We start from the raw sequence: 17124 nt of genomic DNA, 5'->3' as shown, positions 1-17124 counted from the left end.
GTCTCAAAAAAAGTTTTTTACAAGAAATATAAATCGAAGGTGCCACACTTCCGCATTGCTTCCAGCGCTCAACCACGCATGGCAGCTAGGGATGACACATTTTCCAGCAATCATCCCCATCGCGCAGCCCACCTAGCACGCAGCAACCGACCCAGAGAACTTGCAAGCACTCGACGGGCCCGTTGACACAGAATCCGGCTCGTTACCAGGCGTCGTTCCCTTGAACTCTTCGCAAATCTCCTTGACACCCGTAGCACAAGTAGCCGCATCAATCGTAGCCGAGTCACCAAAGTTTGAGTTGATACCCGCAAGCAACTTTCCATTTGACGCTTTGACGCCCTTGATAACGACATGGCGCTCGGCGCTCTCCTTGCAGTTGCCGCAGGCGCGGTAGAGTTTGCCGAAGTTGTCGACAGTGAAGTTTTCGATTGTGACGGTGCCTTTGCCGTTGTGCTGGATCACTTTGTCTTGTGCGGCTGTGGCGCCGCCTCCGATAACTGTGGGGAATTGTTAGTTACATCCTTTTTCTTCTTCTTATTCTTTTTTTCGTTGCTTAAATGAAGCAAGTAAGGGGGTTAAACGTACCGGTAGCATCGCCATCGCCCTTGAGTGTGAGAGCATCTTCACATACAGACACCCACCACACATTCTCAATCGTGCAAGAACCCTCGCAGTGCACACCCTCGATCTGGTCCTTGCCAATAATGGCGTTCTTGAGCGTAGCACCGTCCTTGAGCAGGAACACGGCGTCGGAGTTGCCGCCCTCGGCTTGGCCAGTGCAAGAGACGCCGCGGCCGTATGTCTTGAGGCCTCCGTCAAAGACACCGGTGATTTCCTTGGGTTCGGAGAAGGTCTCAGTGCCGTTGCCCTGCGGCACAGGCAGCGAGCCTCGTTTCATCATTGTGTAAAAGTTTCGGGGGAAGATGCGAGCCGGGCCGGCTGAGGCGGCGAGGGCGAAGCCCAGGATGGAGGCAGCGATGGAAGTCTTCATTTTGATAGTAGTTTTGAGCGTTGAAAAAAAAAGTTCAGAGGTATTCGGTTCGGAAAGAGTGCGATTGGGTTCGACTAGCGAAGGAGGTGCGTCAAGCACAGAAACAGAAAACAGGGACTGAAGGAGTGTGGGGTGTGAAGGACATGTGCTGGCTCGATCAAGAGAGTTGATTTTTCTAGAAAGACGTCTACGCTGTCCCTCTTATACTGCGTACCCACTTCTTCATCTACCCAATGTGTTCTCGAATGCCTACAGCATGTTTTGTTAATGGGGAAATGTTTTGCGTAACTGGGATCTGCGTACAAAGTGGGTTCGTAATCACCCCACTGCTCAGCGTCGGCCTTGAAACCATGTTTTGACTATCAAGACAGTAAAAGCAAAGGTCGATCACCATGTTGCAGGACTATTCATGGTCGTCTTGGCGAAAATGCTCATTTGTTCGAAACACAGTGCGCGGAGGTAGTTAGCCCGGCTGCGGGTGGCGTTTATCACCCTGATCACGCCCGTTTCGGAGGGATCGTGCCAAGACGGTGATGTGTTTTGGCATTGATGCTTGGACTTGTTGAATTGTACCTTCTTAATGAGGGATAGTAAATGCTGGTAGAATCGTAGAAAGGTCTCCCAGTGTGTGTGCATTCTACTGCGTATGTGTTGCATGTATACGCAAGCGTCAGCGCAAGATGCATGTATCCCTACCGACATCCCATAGTCCATCAAAGATGCGAAAATAATCGTATATCCCTTCTTTGACTGCGCGGCATTGACGACCAGTGCAACGCGATGTTCTCAAGAACGCCATTTCGCAAGCCACTTTGGGCTGCATTTTAGGTGCTGACTGAAATAGGTACCGCGCGGCTGGAAGGTGGAAGAATGGGGTTTACGACTGAATCCTTGACAAAAGCAGGGGAAGGCGGCTGGGATTGCGATCAGCGTTGCGATAACGGGTAGGCAAGTTTCACGATGATCAATGAGCGAAAAGAACACCTCAGTCGCATTGTAGCTAAGTCCTTCATGGCATAGAATGCACTTTTCCTAATATTGAAGGTCACAAGTTAGAAGACTGTGGTGACAATACTACGCGTGATCAAATGGTCGTTTCAACCAGGTCTCAAAGTAGGCGCTTATGCTATACATGAGGCTCGAGCAAGAGTGTGGTGGAGTGGAGGTGTGGAGTATATTGTCGTCAGCTAGGACTGTGCACTTCTTAGCTTGGGTCGTCCGGAATGACGTGCTGCACAGAAAAGCTTGGTTTCGTGTCCGTGATAGTAAGGCTAAATTTCTCCTATCTTAGCTATAACTTGACTACCCTTTCCCCATCAGCCTATTTGAAATTGCGACGCGTGTACGAGGGCGCGGACGTTGGGACTAGGGAAAAGGGTCTCCTTGCAACGTCATTTACGTAAGTTGGCTAGAGCGAAAACAGGGTCATGCTACGGTTGCAGCAAGACGAATTAGCGCGCATGAATCTGCCGCTCTGGGTAGTTAGTGATTCTTGGGACTGATAGAAGTTTAAGGCATTGAGCGGCAAGTGAAACACATCGATTCAACCTGAAGATTCCCCGCCCGAAGTTTATCCATTTATGGATTTAGGATTTACCCGTTACTTAAGGCTATGGAATCACTAGGATCTGAGGGAACTTGATATCCGAGCGGTGATTTCCTTGCAGAACACCTATAACATACGATATCTCTATCTAGAAATTTGGACGTCTTTGAATGAACTAAGATGACTGATAGGGTATCCTGCAGCTTGAGTGTGGCTTGAGCGGCAACTGGTGTGGCGTTGGCTGCGGCTTTACCTCGACTATGTCTCTCCCATTATATTACCTAATGAGCCTTGGCTTAGCTATAGTAGGAAAGATGTCAAAGGCAACAATGCCTCGACGCCATCCTCTGGTTCCTGACATGCATCACAAAAGAAAGAAACACACAATCCGAACCTTGTTGAAAGAAAGGGACGGTAATTGTATTCTTGTGTGCTGCCTGAACATAGAGAAAAAGCAAGACAAGACAAGCTCTATGTGGATGACAAAAGGAGATACAGTTGATGGAGATTACGCAATATCATCTCCTTCCACACATACTCCCGGATCTGTGGTATCTTTCATGCCGCACCCCACAACCTCTCTCTTGATGTTCAATCACACCACAACGCCCTGCTCCGAATTTTCATGATGGAAGATCAAGCAACTGACTGCGGGAATCAGGATATGCCCCTGTCTCGATCTAAAATGACTAATAAACATAGGAAAAAAACCACTTGTAATGCCAGTCATAACGCCGTGAATACACAAAATACAAAGGCAATAAGCTAGTGCTTATGCCTGTTCGTTAACATGATTATTTGTCGTAGTCGTCACTGGGATGTGAGCCTTGACGGTGGAAATGTGATCCATATCATCGGTAAGAGTGACGTCAACTGTCTGGCCCTCGGGTATCATTTTGTGGTTGAGTTGCCAACCCGCGCGACGGGCAAGCTCGGCCACTACTACATCGCAATCGCCAAGGAGGTTGATGTCGAAGTTGATGTGGTGAATGGGATCTCGTGAGATGTAAATCTGCGGAATGTCGCGGGGCAGGAAGTTGGGTATCTCAGATACGGGAGCGACCTTCATGCTGGTGCCCATTACAATGACCAAATCTACCTTATCCTTGTCCACATCCTTTAGTCGATCGAAGAAGTCGTTGGGAAGGGCTTCGCCGAAGAAGGTAATATCCGGCTTCATGATCCCCGGCTGGGGAATGTCAAAGGCGCCATCGGATTCGGAGTCTTCATCGCTCGATCGCTTCTTCCTGCTGCCATTGGCATTGGATTGACGTTTGCGCTTCTTGCTGGGTTGGGCTGCGATTTCGTCCTTGCAGCGCTGGCACTCAGCAGGCCGCTGTGCGCGCACATCGTCGAAGATGACTTCACCCGGTACCTTGAACTTGCATTTCCGGCATGTCGCAGTGGCCCAGGAACCATGGCACTGGATAAGCTTATCCTTGCGTATGCCCGCGTGTGCTTCGACATTATCGATATTCTGCGTGTAGTTGGTGAGCAGCTTTTCCTTATCCTGGAGTAGGCGTATGAACTCGTGCGTAGGCGTCCACTTTTCGAGATCGGGTATAATATCACCAGCAAGCGCATAAAAGGTGCGAGGATTCTCGTCAAAGTTGTGAATATCAAAGACCTCCTCGGGCTCGTCATAACCCATCTGCAAGAGTCGCGAGTAGAAACCTGTATTCTTGGAGCGAAAGTCGGGGATGCCGAGGCTCGTCGAGATGCCTGCGCCGGTGATGACCATGATGTTCTTGCGCTCCAGCAGCAGTTTCGCAGCGTCGTCAATGGTCTTGTACTGCTCAATGCGGGGGCGCTTGTTGAGCTCGCGGTTGATGGCCAGGCCAAGCAACTGGTAGAAGTTCTCGTCGGGCGCTTCTTCGAGGAACTTGGGTATCCTGACGCCAAACGCGGTACACAGTTTGCGCGCCGTCATCTTCTCGCTGGTGATGTTTTCCATGACGAACTGGCTGGCGCCAACCTCGTGCAGTCGCTGGCGCAGTCGGCGCGCCTCGTCAGCAGTGCACACATCTTTGCCTGTACAACTGTCAATGGCTGTGGCCAACACCACACAAGGGTCAAACACACCGTCGTTGGAGTACTCGAAGGCTTCAACTTCATCCAGAATCTCCTCATACAGCGAAGCCGAATCCCACACGCCACCATCCTCGTCGTCGTGGTCAGGCGCAGGCGCGTCCTCTTCTTTGGGTTTGGTCGCGCCCCCCGCTGTGTGTTCCGCCTTGCCAGCCGGGGCAGAGGGCGGGGCGGAGTCGTGGACAGCGACGGGTCCCTCTGAGGCGTGGGCAGCCATGATGTCGTTTTCCCGTGCACGCTCACTGTCAACCAATGTAACTCGGCGAGAGTGGAGGAGAAAAGGTGGTCAGATGGGTGAGTTGGGGAGCCTTGGCGCTAACCCGATTTAGGCGATACGGAGATGGCCGCATTTTGATTGTTGTTTGCACGCCATTCTTCCTCCGATGCACCGCCGCGGAGAGTCGTCGCCGTCTCCTTCGCCAATCTCATGCCACCGCAGCATGCAGCATCTTGCGAGAGATTTCTTCGTGCGAGCTGCATCCATGCACGCAGCCGTCCGAGACTGGAAAAATATAGACAAATCACAGCCCAGGATATGCAGCTTTCGCCGTCTTGATATGCTCGTTGGTGGCATGCAGCCACGGATACTACATGTCACTTCTTCGTGTATCGTCAAGTATAAGGCATTCAGCTTTTCGAAAAGGAATCGCGAGGTTTCCTACTCTTCATCCTGCTTCTATCGCTCATGATGACTTTGTTTGCTGCTTCTGCAACTGAGCTGGTCCAGCGTCCACCTGCACTTGACCACAGGTTGCACAAGACTGCCGTGCCAGTCTACCAGCAGCCTTTGTTACGCATAGCCTCGCCTGATTCGCGTCATTGCGGGGCACCAAAATCATACTCTATGGGTCAGTTGAGCGAAACAAACTGTGTACCTTGCCCCGAGAGGCTAGCGACGCTTCCCGTCGAGATAGTCAACCGCATACTATCGGACCTCATCCATCCGCATTGTCGTCTACCAGGCCTCACTGAAACTCAGAGCCAATACAGCTTCACCGAGAAGCAAAAACGCAGTATCAAGGATAAAGAGGATCTCACTCAGCCTGCAGATACTGATCGATGGGCTGCCGATATATTCTCCTTGTGCCTGATCTCGCACCCCTTCAATGCCCTGGCTCTAACATCCTGGGCATGTCATAGGCTGGTTGAAAGCTACTGTGCACATTTGGTCCGCCGATGCAACAGTACCATGTTCAACCTTCCCTTCGCCCATCTTGATAAGTATGGTTCCAACTGTGTCTATCCAGACCTCAGTGGCATTGTGTACCGGCGGCTATGGCTGCAACATGCTCCGCGCAAGTGTGTCTATTGTCAGGCAACGTTGGATTGCTACCCCTTTCCAACAGTCAATCGTATTCTCACTGCCTGCGGAGACTGCTTTTACCGTCAAACCATGGTATGCATTCCTTCAAGTTAATCTTGTAAGAGTCACATGATTAAGTAACAGGCGCAGACGACCGATGAAGTGGAAAGGCAGTACCACCTCTCACCCTCTGCCCTTGCCTCAAATCGAATCAGAGGTAACAGATTACCGTGGGTCTTGCGTGTCGATGTGGAAGCTCTGGCTTTGCAACTCTACCACACACGAGAATTTCATGACGCTCATCCAGAGCAATTCGATAGGCCATGTTTAATATGTGCCATCATTAGGTTTACGCACCAACATGAAGTCGACAAGCCACAACCGAGCAAAAAGATTGCAGCCCGCCAGGGTGGAAGGAGGACAAGGATGCGCTCAACGCGGTCGTGACGATCCTATTCTCTTTTTCACTTTCTTTTAGTATAAGAAGAATTTCTGTTCTTTGATCAGTCACTGAATGGAAAAAGAATTTCCGTAACGTAGATGGATTCACAGATCTTCTCCACTACGAACTAGGATTACTAGTAAGATTTGATTTTCCTCTCTTACTTTTCTGCGATCTAGCTTTGGTGCTGAGGGCGGACGAGGTGAAAATTCCATTGCTGCAACCCTGAAGAACAATCGACTTGTAACCGCCTACTTCATCTAGTGATGTCGAGAGTATGTGAGAAGATCAGATTACTTGAGTTTGATGATTCCAAAGAAGCGCAAAGTGGGGTGAAGTTGACTGTGGGGTAGTACTCACATGCTAGCGCGCCGCGCTAAGCACAGCGCGTTTTCTTCGCAATAGACGCGACTGCCCCACATTCACGCACTATCAAGACACCAAACGCCGTCATTCGCACTCCGTACCCAGGACAAGCCTCGGTGTAGGCTACAAAATGCTTGATATCCACCGCCATGATCCTGCACAGGATACAAAGGTTTTCTTTTCACACAGCATTCTACCGTCCTATGTTGATCCGCAAAATGTCTCGACCAAAAAGAAGCCATTCTCTGCATTGAACAAGCAAAGATACAGCCACACCCTCGACTTGATACTCCCGGAAGAAATCTATGAGCTTTTGAAAGATGGATTGCAGCGGAATGACGGTCCAGCAAGAGCACGGTATGCACGTGTACATATGAAGCTTGGAGAAATATTGGAAAAAGAGTTCCTGGAAGGGTACATCAAGCAAGGAAGCATTGCGATGCTGAGTGAAGGCCGACCACTTGTAGACGATCGGTTTGAGCTCTATGAGGGTATTCTACGGATGGAGCTCACACGTCCAACGTATGAACGATGCGGTTTGCATGGCACACCGATTGAAGACGGCGGAAAGAAACATCAAAAGCAACGGTGGATCGTCGAGTACGACTTGCGCGCCAATTCGGCTAAGCATGGCAAGAGTGGCTTCTCAAGACTAGAGTGGGCATGCAAGAACGTTCTTGATCGTTCGCTTACTTGGCTATTTTATAACTTCAATCCTTCGTCTGCCGAGTCGCTGGCTGAAGGAAAAGAATTCATTTCGAAACACTCGCCTTGGTTACACGACATTGTACCTGAGCAGTCGAGTTTGCGTGAGGTGCTTGTGCCGCACTTTTCCACCAGCGAACTCGCAGACTTGTACGCGGAGGAAGATGCGCTGGGCTTGTTGGAATACCTCTACATGCTCAGTCTCGATTCGCCGCGCGTTAGAAAAGGGGACGACATAAATCACCATCTGTCAAGATACGAGGTGCCAGATTTTGGTAAAGGCGTAGGGTCATGTAATATGGTCGTCGTGCGCTGGAAGGGGTTTATACCTCCGGCTTTCGTTCGCAGTCTCTTCCTTGCTATCCGCAAAGATGCGTTCAAAAATAAAAGGAGGGGAAATGGCGCGCAAGGAGACGTCGGTATGGAAGGAAGGAGTATTGTCGAGGGAAGTGAAGGACAGTGGTTTGCTATGAGCGCAAGTGGTTTTGGGGGTATAAATTCCTGGACAATCATGCAGTTTGCAGATCGGCAGACACTGACATGGGAGGTGGAGACTTAGGATTTGTAGTGAAGATAAGAATATTTTTACTCATAACGCTGCTGAACGCAGCTCTCACTACTGATTCTCTTTGGTTTTCTCAACAGAGAAGGGCGGGTCACTTCTCTGCCATCCAAAGACTCTCATGCACCAGATGTCAGTTCGGGATACGAATTAATAATAGTGACACTACCGTCTCATACGATAGTACCACATGTTCATGTTGATCCACTTCTATTGCCAAGTCGTATATTCACCACTTGCTACCTTCCATCGTCCAACGCCTCTTCCCAAGCCAGCAGCATGCATCATGTATTCCCTCTACTGAAAATAGCTACCCACCTGAATCTCTAGATAGTGGCGTAAGATAACTCACTCCCTCCAATCCACTCGCGACTCTGCATCAACTGCATCATGCCTCAACTGCATCGTATCTCAACTGCCGTCCGCCCAACTCAGTCGCCCGTAAAGCCACATCCTGCATGGTCAACCCTTTCCTACAAGTCCATCCTCAATCACCTGACCATACAGCCCAAGACCCACATCCACCCTCCCCACATACACCCAGCCCACTGCCCTGGCGCGCCCCCCCAATTCCCAAACCAGAAATATCAAACGAACACATACCCTGCAAGCTGAGTTTACCTACCACACTGGACCCTGTTCAAAAACAAGTTCTGCAAAAAGTTCTATGTATAGTAGTTTTTTTAAAACTCTTCTACAAGGTTTTTTTTCTTGAATGCAAACTCCACATTCACCGGTGCTGCTGCTGCTGCCCTTTCCACTTCCTTCAGACGGGGCAAGGATGGGGGGGGGTTAAGGTAATGGACGTTTGTGGGTCGGAAGAAGAGGCTGCGCAGGACCACACATCGGTGGTTGTGGAGATCGGAGCATGCTGGCATGCTAGGGCTGGAAGGGTGGGGGGAGGGAGGGGGCCTGATGGGTTTAGGTAAGGGGATCCACATTTTGGGGATTGCTTGTACTCGGGGTCTGTGGGAAGGATGCTTGCAGTGAATTTCACGTAGGTAGCAAGTTTTCTCGTGTCTGTGTGTGTGTGTCTTTTTTTTGAGGGGGGGGAATGTGAAGTTTGAGTCATGAAGATTGGGATTTCGCATGTTCCGGATAACGACAAATACGATAGCCATGTGTTTTGAGATAGGGGCTTGGCAGTTCGTATCTTTAGTGTACGATCGAAGTACCGAAGCTTTGCCAGTGAGGCTGATTTAGTTTAGTTAGCTAGTTGGCTGAGCCAAGATCGTTCTTGCGCACTGCTCGGTGCTATCGATCCGTATCTGCTAGTTGAGCGCTGGGGGGCGTACGGCATGCCGAAAGTTTAACGCCACTGACTTGTCTTGAACGCCCGTTCCGGTGCAAGAGCGGATGCTGCAGAGATTGAGTTTGGGAAAGGGGAAGAATGGTGAGCATGTCCATGTGCGTGTCAGTGTATCTCGGTGTCCGACTCAAAATGGGAATAAGAAAGTTGACTAGACAGGGCAATGATGTCGATGCGGGAAGAATAAGCGACGGAGGATTTTTGTTTCTAGGCAGTGCTAGTCCTAGTTGCTAGTAATACTACGTAGTATCCAGTCTACACGCGCTTTCCCAATATTACCCTACACTGCCCCAAAAAACGCCTGCATCGAATGGAGTTGGCAAAAATCCACATGTCAGCACATTGTTGGATTGCGCGTATACAGGGAGTCCAATCCCACGGTCGCACTTCCCCGGTAGCGAGCAAGCCACCAAAAGCGAACAACAAAATAGCCCGGCGAAGGGGTGTAGGCACTTGACTAAGCCCTATCCTATCAAACCCCCCTTACTGGTTATCCATGCTTGCATACCTCCATACCATGTCTAATAAGGCGCCCGTAAGACTTTACTCCAGCCACATCAGACAGATAGCGAAGGAGAAAAACAAGCTCTACGAGTTTCATTGGGAGGCTGCTATGCGCCAGCTGTGCAAGACATCGTGATAGGAAATAGAAGAGAGAGAGGAGCGAGGAGTATTGGTTGGGCTTAGACGTCATACGACCATTTTTGTAAGCCAAGAGGCAGAGCGAAAAGGGCATACGATACGGTGCGATGCGATGCGATGCCAAAGGCAGCAGCTTCGCTGGCATTTGCTGACGGAGGCGTAGGAATGTGCAGCGAGGAACACCGATACTGCAAGGCGACAGAGACAGAGGGACCTCACGCCACACGGATGCCTATATAGGAACGCCGATTCTTGCCTTTTTCTCTTTCGGGTTCGAACGCGCTTGTGCGTAGGTTATGCAGCGCCGGTGTGAACGCAGGAACGTGGTGGAAGAAAGTTATTTTGGACTTGCGCTTGTTGTTGGCATACCATTCTTTGCAAGTCAAACAGAGCGACGATCTCTTTTCCAAAATGTTAATGGACTACTACTATGCGCTGATTACCCTTTTCATATGATATCCACCCAATTATTTTTTTCTGGGATTTGTCAAATGCTCCGACTGGAACAGGTACCCATGACGCGCACACATGTCTAGTATGGAGATTCGACGAGAATAGGGCATCTCGCTAGCGAAGCCTGGCAGTGGGGAACGGCGGGATGTGCGGTTTTTTTTCGGACGTCGGTGAGGAGATCCAGAGATCCATGCCGGCGATCTGGAGCTTTACTTCGACTCGAGACCATCTAGTCTTGCCCATCTTTTGTTTTATGCCCAACTTGCTTTCACCCCTTTTTCTTGGGGGCACTGTGTCGAAGATTGGTTTTTTCTCTGGGGTTGCAAGCCACTTTGCACATGCTGATTTCTCGTTTTGTGTAGCGAGACGTAAGAGCGAATGAGGCGTTGCGACGTTTTTTTGTTTTGCAAACGCCATGCGTTAGCCAACACGATGATGGGGCGCGCGCGAGCGTCAGCACGACCCACGCGCTCCCGTGTTGCCAACCTGTCTTTTTGTTCGACCATGGAGGGGGCGACAGGGTACACCTAGTACGCTGGCTATGATTCTCGTGTTGTTCCGTTGTTCTTCACTTTTGTTGGACGGAAGCGAGATGCAAGGCGGCCATGTCGTGTCAAGTGCTGGGTCTGTTAAGACAGGGGAAAACGACATAAGCCGTGTACCCGTGAGCCAGGACTCTGGTTGCGTGCGTGGGGCTGAGGAGTGGGTGGGATGGAATGTATTCGCAGCAGGCAGCGACACCTCGGCCCTGGTCCCAAGGCGTCAGCATGGATGGGGCATTGCTTTGGGGGCAAGGCTGACCGGTACCAGGCCATCTGTATCTTTTTTTTGTTGGTCCCCGAGGCGGTAGAACATTCCGTCTGAGCCGGCATAGGATTCGCTGAGGATTCGCTTACGGGACCGTTTCGGCGTCCTCAGCTTGACGTAGCTGAGGGATACTAATGCAGGGCACTTGCGAGGCGAGGTTGCCTACCCGGGATAGTACAGCCTCACAGCATGTATACAGTGGCTTTGCTTGCTTGTTTGGTGAGAATGCACGACAAGCGCACAGGGAAACAAGGGCGCTAAGCGCATGCACGTGGGTGAAGTGTATGAGAATAGAGATTATCATTGGATTGGTATTCCGGGTCATTATGTACAGTATATCGTAATGCATGTAAGCAACGAACGCTCAGTAAACAACAGTAAAAACAGGAAAAGAGTAGGTCAATGGTCTAAGCCAGTCTAGTTCCACCAGTAGTGTCCACCGTGCTTCTTGCACTCAGTCACTGAAGGGGCGGGAGGTGCCGTCGTGGTCCTGGTGAAAGTAGCGCCATAGGTCTTGGTTGTGGTGGTAGTAGTGAAGCTGAACTTGACCTTTGTCTTGGTAGGGGTAGGTAGGGTAGTCGTCCTGGTAAGAATACCAGACAGAACAGTGGGAGGAGGGATCGTCGAGGTGACCTCGGTTGATTGCAGCACAGTCTCGGTGGTAGTGATGGCTGCGGCAGTCTGGGTAACGGTTGTGGAGACGGGCGTCTGGAAAGTGATAGTGGTGGTGGGAGCATCAGGTGCACGGCGGTTGACGCTCTTGGCCGCCTCGCGCTTCTGCTTTGCGGCCTCGATGCGAGCACGCACCCACTCAACGTCAGCCACACGATCGGCCCTGGGAGCCCAGCGGCGGGCCTGAGGAATGACTGTAGGAGTCACCAACGCTGCAGGGTGGATCTTGGTAGGCGAGTATTCGCAGGGCTTGTCAGGCTTGCCAGTGTGGGGTCGGCTGGTGCAGGTTGGAGTGACGGTCTTTGTGGTGTAAACGAATTGCTTCGTAGTCGAGACCTTTGTTCGTGTCATGGTCTTGGTGGATGTGGTAGTCACTGCCTTGGGGGTGATAGTCTTAATCTTCTTGGCCGTTCCACTGGGCATGGTGACGGTCGAGAAGGGACCGACAGTGATAGTGTCCGTCGACGTCGTAATATCAGTTTGAGTGATGGTAGGAGTAGTGATGACAGACATAGTCACTGTTGGGGTGAAAGTAGTAGTGACCTGTGAGCCCACAGTCAAGTAGAGATCTAGAATAGTTAGCATCAAGTTGGGGTGAAGAGTGTATGAGACGTACCTCTTTGCCATGCAAAAGGCTGACCACCTTTGCCGTTGTTTCCCAACACCAAGAGGAGCCAGTGTCCAGAGTTCATCTGGTTCTTCTTGATGGGACATGTCGACAGTTTGTTCTCGTCTGCAGGGGTAGTGAGGATCTCGTCACACAAGAACTCAGTCTCCCCCGGCGTATCCTCGGGTGCAACGAGAAGCACATCTGCCTTGTCGTCGTTGCAGCCTTGGAAGTAAGAGACAGCACTAAAGGCCTCAGTGGATTGAGAGTCGATGAAGTAATGTCCCTCATCGATAAAGTCAACACCGTAGGAGTAGCAGATGCCCCCTGGGGTTGAGTCTTCAGAGCTAACGAGCGGGATAGACGCAGCCGCCAAAGTGAGGAAGATAGAACGAGAGTACATGTTGCAGGTATTGTGCAATATGGATCCAAACGAGAGAAGTGATTACCACACGAGGAGTGGCCTTGAAAGCTCCAGGGCCACGGCCTCTTTTTGTACCTGTGTGGCTATCAGACTGAGCAAAATTCTTCAAGCATGGCTTATTTCTTGCAGTCTCTGACTGCAACCGTATCGCCCAGTAGGTTTGCTCAGACCACCAGTGTTCCGCTAATACCTCTTGTCGTCCATGTCCAGAATGGGACTAAGCCACAACCAGGCGAACCGGTGGCAGACGCCGATACGATGCAGGCGGAACAGACGGACAGCGTGTCGTAAAGATGGCATAATCGATCCACGACCCATGCATATTCACATCCTAGTGTTTACTACAAGAGACTATTCTTGCAGCGCAAAAAAGGATAGTGGTTGGTGGCACGTGGGGGGCGGAGACAAGCCGCAGTTACGGAAGCCACTCGGGATGGGTACCCCTGCTTAGCGCCTTTGACCCCTGGACCGATCTTTGTTCACGTCACTCCACTCGGCCCCGACGTCCGCCATGCTGCTTACACCCTCTAACCTTGTCCTAAAAGTTATTGATAGCTGTCGTTCGCTTGTCGTGGCGCCTTGGGCGGTCACAGCCGATTCGACACGCTTCCTTCAGCCACACTTGTCCATCTTCCACCGTTTACGCCCTGGTCTATTCGGGCATGCAGAGCGGGTTTACGAAGGCTGTGGGTGGACGATTGCTAGGACTGCTAGTTCACGCTTTGCCAGCCATCGCCGCCTCGGCAATCTATGTATTAGCATTTACCACGGTTGTTAGCCGCACTTGGACTGCCTGGAGACCCGAATAATCGTCTGAACTAGGTGTAGAGCCATCCAACACCCTGACACGGTCAAGAAGCACATCATGCCTATGTGGTCACCATGCAGGCGGCAGCAAGGCGCCAAGCAGCGACAACAAGACAATCGCCCTGGATGGACCCCACAGCAGCTGACAATGATTCTGATGTGTCCCTGGCCCTGGACTCAACTCAACCCTCTGTTCGAATAGTAAGACTGTTTGTACAACTCCACCTCTCCATCTAAGCCACCAATTGTATAGGTACTGCCGCCTTTTTTTTGTTCGGTCAGCCTTACGCAGTCATAATCTTTGAGCAATGGCGTCATGGCGTGCGACTGGCTGCAATATCTTGTGGTCATTACAAAGTCTACCGCACATGACTATTTTAGTAACAATTACCGGTTACAGCCTCCCGAGGGAGCCTCCCGCAGCACCGGATCATGAGGTCGCCATTCAATACTGCATCTGGCATAGCCATGCTACACCGTATCCGCTAATGCCTGCGAACTCGGTGCTTTTTCACCCCTGGCTTGCAGATGCTCCTGGCCTCGTTCTAAGTGCATACCTTACACGAGTCCCACCCTTTTACCGATAGCCTTCTCACGTGAGACACCGGTCCTGATAGGCGCCCAGTAGGCTCCAGCAGCCAACCAAGACTTTGTGGAGTGTGTCGACCCGCGTTTCAATAGATCCTGCACCCTGCTAGGGACCCTCATCTTACGCGAGCGGTGGGTTCTGAGCCTCATAAAAAGATTCTACAACTCTCTCACATGCTCATCATTCACCGCTCCGGGTAAGTTTCAACCGCCACAAAGATAGCGATGAATCCAGGCCCCATAACTGGGAATCCGAATGCGGTTCTGAACCCGGGCGCCGCCTAATACCTTGACCTCAACCGCTTGGCTTTACTGCTGTTCAACTACCGACATGCTCGTGAGTGCGCCGCCACCACTTCTAGTCTTCAGCTGCTGGGCTGAGTTGGCTCCTTGATGACAAAGTTCGCCGAATCAGGATTGGAAGTAGGATTCTATTGGTCGCCTTCTGGATGACCCGCTCGTGTACTAATGTGGATACCCAAGGCTACGGTGCCTATTCGCTGATCCTGCCTTCTAGCCTATGTAGGATAGCCCAGAAAGTGGCTTAAGGGAACAATGTTGGTGACACAGCAAGGAGCTAACTGATGTGAGTTTGGATATGTATTCCGAGACATTTCATATAAATGCTATCCGCAGTCAGGTCAATACATGCTCACCATCGATTGAGCTTCCAACTCATTCATCGTTCGTTGGCTTGGTCGTAGCTTCCTTACATATATACTGACCACACTCTCGTTACTGGTATTTTCACATTGCATTCGAACAGCCATGTTGTTCAAATCTCTAGCTGTTTGGCTCTCACTGGGCTCGCTCGCACTAAGCAGTCCTCTACGGGCCGAGCCGTTGGATGCCTCTGACGACTTTCCATCGTTCGAAGAGATTGTCAAGAGGCAAGATGGTGCTTGCACCAACACACCAAGGACGAGGAGCTGCTGGAGTAATGGCTACAGTATCGCCACTGACTTTGATGCCAAATCACCTCCGGATGGAACCACTGTCTTTGTATGTATGCTAGTTGATTCGCTTAGATATATGCTGACAAACTTTTAGTACGACTTTGAAATTTCTAATGTCACAAAGCCGAACCCTGATGGAAGTGGTGGCTCTAGGCCGATGATGCTCATCAATGGCCAATACCCAGGCCCAGTTGTGCGAGCCAAATGGGGTGACACCATCATTGTTAACGTCAAGAACAATCTTGCGCATAACGGAACTGGCATTCACTGGCACGGTATCAGAATGCTCAACTCCTGCCAGGATGATGGAGTCCCCGGTATCACCGAGTGTCCAATTGCTCCTGGAAAGACCCGTCAGTACAAGTTCAGGGCTACCCAATTTGGCACAACCTGGTACCACTCTCATTGGTCTGCTCAATACGGTGATGGCGTTGTTGGCACCATGATCATTGACGGGCCAGCCACTGCCAACTACGATGTCGATCTCGGTACTCTACCCATGACTGATTGGTACTACACCCCGGCCTTAACCCTAAACGAGGTGGCGCAACACTCCAGGACTGGACCTCCTCTTCCTGACAACATTCTTGTCAACGGTACCCATATCAACGCTCTGAATGATAACGGAAAGTATGCTCGCATGAACGTTGTCAAGGGAAAGAAGTACCGCATCCGCCTCATCAACACCTCCGTTGACAACGTTTTCAGTGTGTCTTTGGATGGCCATCCTTTTACTGTCTTGACTTCGGATTTTGTTCCAATCAACACCTTTGTCACCAACCAGTTGACCCTGCAGATTGGTCAGCGTTACGACGTGGTCATTACCGCCAACCAAACCGTCGACAACTACTGGTTCCGCGTAGCCGTCGGTACCAGCTGTAATCGAAACGCCATCACCAGCTCTGGCAAGCAAATGGGTGCCATCCTGCACTACGATGGCGCGTCCGAAACCGCGAACCCCACCTCCACCACCACCGTGGTCATGCGCACAAGCTGTGACGACGAAGCCTCCTCGAACCTCGTCCCCTTTGTCCCCAACCGCGTCCCTCAATCTGTTGTCGCTGACGCCGTCAACCACAAGCTGAACATGACCCACTTCGCAGACCCCACCAAAAACAACCTCTTCCGCTGGCTCATCGACGGCACCCCCCACATCGTCGACTGGAACAACCCCTCTCTCGAAACCGTCCTCGCCGGCTCCCAAAACTTCGGCCCCAACTCAAACGTCCACAAAATGGAAGGCTCCGGCTGGTTCCTCTGGTGGATTCAATCAACAGCCGCCATCCAACTCCCTCACCCCATCCACCTTCACGGCCACGATTACTACATCGTCGGCCGTGGCACAGGCACCTGGGACGGCTCCACCGCAAACCTCAACTTCGAGAACCCTACCCGTCGCGACACTGCTGTGCTCCCCGCCGGCGGATACATGCTCATGGCGTTCCCCGCTGATAACCCGGGCATGTGGATTATGCACTGCCACATTGCGTGGCATGCTAGCCAGGGTCTTTCCATGCAGTTTATGGAGCGCATGAGTGAAATTAAGGGATCCATTGGGGATACTAGTCGTATGACCCAGGGTTGCAATGAGTGGGATCAGTATTGGCCTGCTGGAAGCGCGCCCAATGCTAATAGGCCTTATGAGCAGACTGATTCTGGTATTTAATTTGGAGCGTTTTTCCTTGGGCGAGGGAGAGGTATAGATGAGGCGTTTTGTTTTCGCTTTGAAGGCTTCAACATACCCTTGCTGTCTGTATAATGTGTATATGATGTTGTCGGATTTTATGGGTACATATTTATGAATGAATTGGTCTTCCTCTGGAATCTTTTGATCTTGAATGTGGAGAGTTTGCGTT

The 17124-nt window shown here is 51.0% G+C and overlaps 8 protein-coding genes across 8 annotated transcripts; 4 read left to right on the top strand and 4 right to left on the bottom strand.

Annotated features, from left to right (window-relative positions):
* Positions 1-40: 40 nt before the first annotated feature.
* On the bottom strand, positions 41-1146 carry COCSADRAFT_39072 (polysaccharide lyase family 3 protein). Its single transcript, XM_007704374.1, has 2 exons — positions 586-1146; positions 41-497 (listed from the first exon to the last, which is right to left on the bottom strand). Exons 1-2 carry the CDS (start codon positions 989-991, stop codon positions 133-135), a joined length of 771 nt encoding a protein of 256 aa, XP_007702564.1. The 5' UTR covers positions 992-1146; the 3' UTR covers positions 41-132.
* Positions 1147-2589: 1443 nt separating this feature from the next.
* COCSADRAFT_230292 (uncharacterized protein) lies at positions 2590-3237 on the top strand. Its single transcript, XM_007704529.1, has one exon. The coding sequence runs from the start codon at positions 2798-2800 to the stop codon at positions 3164-3166; it is 369 nt and encodes a 122-aa protein (XP_007702719.1). The 5' UTR covers positions 2590-2797; the 3' UTR covers positions 3167-3237.
* Positions 3238-3309: 72 nt separating this feature from the next.
* On the bottom strand, positions 3310-4842 carry COCSADRAFT_96538 (uncharacterized protein; the record flags this gene model as incomplete). Its single annotated transcript, XM_007704528.1, has 2 exons — positions 3310-4568; positions 4620-4842. 2 exons carry the CDS (start codon positions 4840-4842, stop codon positions 3310-3312), a joined length of 1482 nt encoding a protein of 493 aa, XP_007702718.1.
* A 681-nt stretch (positions 4843-5523) lies between these two features.
* COCSADRAFT_56928 (uncharacterized protein) lies at positions 5524-6318 on the top strand (the record flags this gene model as incomplete). Its single annotated transcript, XM_007704471.1, has 2 exons — positions 5524-6021; positions 6079-6318. Coding segments are annotated over 2 exons (738 nt in total), but the record flags the coding sequence as incomplete, so codon positions are not given.
* Positions 6319-6809: 491 nt separating this feature from the next.
* On the top strand, positions 6810-8041 carry COCSADRAFT_39070 (uncharacterized protein). The gene has a single exon (XM_007704373.1). It carries the CDS (start codon positions 6867-6869, stop codon positions 7998-8000), a length of 1134 nt encoding a protein of 377 aa, XP_007702563.1. The 5' UTR covers positions 6810-6866; the 3' UTR covers positions 8001-8041.
* A 2980-nt stretch (positions 8042-11021) lies between these two features.
* COCSADRAFT_230264 (uncharacterized protein) lies at positions 11022-11385 on the bottom strand. Its single transcript, XM_007704527.1, has one exon. It carries the CDS (start codon positions 11277-11279, stop codon positions 11037-11039), a length of 243 nt encoding a protein of 80 aa, XP_007702717.1. The 5' UTR covers positions 11280-11385; the 3' UTR covers positions 11022-11036.
* A 113-nt stretch (positions 11386-11498) lies between these two features.
* Positions 11499-12984, bottom strand: COCSADRAFT_122857 (uncharacterized protein). Its single transcript, XM_007704526.1, has 2 exons — positions 12503-12984; positions 11499-12455 (listed from the first exon to the last, which is right to left on the bottom strand). Exons 1-2 carry the CDS (start codon positions 12894-12896, stop codon positions 11632-11634), a joined length of 1218 nt encoding a protein of 405 aa, XP_007702716.1. The 5' UTR covers positions 12897-12984; the 3' UTR covers positions 11499-11631.
* A 2096-nt stretch (positions 12985-15080) lies between these two features.
* COCSADRAFT_162799 (uncharacterized protein) lies at positions 15081-16934 on the top strand (the record flags this gene model as incomplete). Its single annotated transcript, XM_007704525.1, has 2 exons — positions 15081-15314; positions 15363-16934. The coding sequence occupies 2 exons, from the start codon at positions 15081-15083 to the stop codon at positions 16932-16934; spliced, it is 1806 nt and encodes a 601-aa protein (XP_007702715.1).
* Positions 16935-17124: the final 190 nt, after the last annotated feature.

Source organism: Bipolaris sorokiniana (genome assembly GCF_000338995.1).
Source record: "Bipolaris sorokiniana ND90Pr unplaced genomic scaffold COCSAscaffold_12, whole genome shotgun sequence".
Taxonomy (NCBI): domain Eukaryota; kingdom Fungi; phylum Ascomycota; class Dothideomycetes; order Pleosporales; family Pleosporaceae; genus Bipolaris; species Bipolaris sorokiniana.
This window is presented reverse-complemented; position numbering and strand designations above follow the sequence as displayed.

What these genes read in the sequence shown, in the direction of transcription:
- COCSADRAFT_39072 (XM_007704374.1), bottom strand. Translation starts at nt 991, where the DNA reads ATGAAGACTTCCATCGCTGCCTCCATCCTGGGCTTCGCCCTCGCCGCC. An exon ending in GGGCGATGGCGATGCTACCG is followed by an intron (nt 498 to 585) that starts GTACGTTTAACC and finishes AATTCCCCACAG; the next exon opens with TTATCGGAGGCGGCGCCACA.
- COCSADRAFT_230292 (XM_007704529.1), top strand. Translation starts at nt 2,798, where the DNA reads ATGTCTCTCCCATTATATTACCTAATGAGCCTTGGCTTAGCTATAGTA.
- COCSADRAFT_39070 (XM_007704373.1), top strand. Translation starts at nt 6,867, where the DNA reads ATGCTTGATATCCACCGCCATGATCCTGCACAGGATACAAAGGTTTTC.
- COCSADRAFT_230264 (XM_007704527.1), bottom strand. Translation starts at nt 11,279, where the DNA reads ATGCCGGCTCAGACGGAATGTTCTACCGCCTCGGGGACCAACAAAAAA.
- COCSADRAFT_122857 (XM_007704526.1), bottom strand. Translation starts at nt 12,896, where the DNA reads ATGTACTCTCGTTCTATCTTCCTCACTTTGGCGGCTGCGTCTATCCCG. An exon ending in GCCTTTTGCATGGCAAAGAG is followed by an intron (nt 12,456 to 12,502) that starts GTACGTCTCATA and finishes TAACTATTCTAG; the next exon opens with ATCTCTACTTGACTGTGGGC.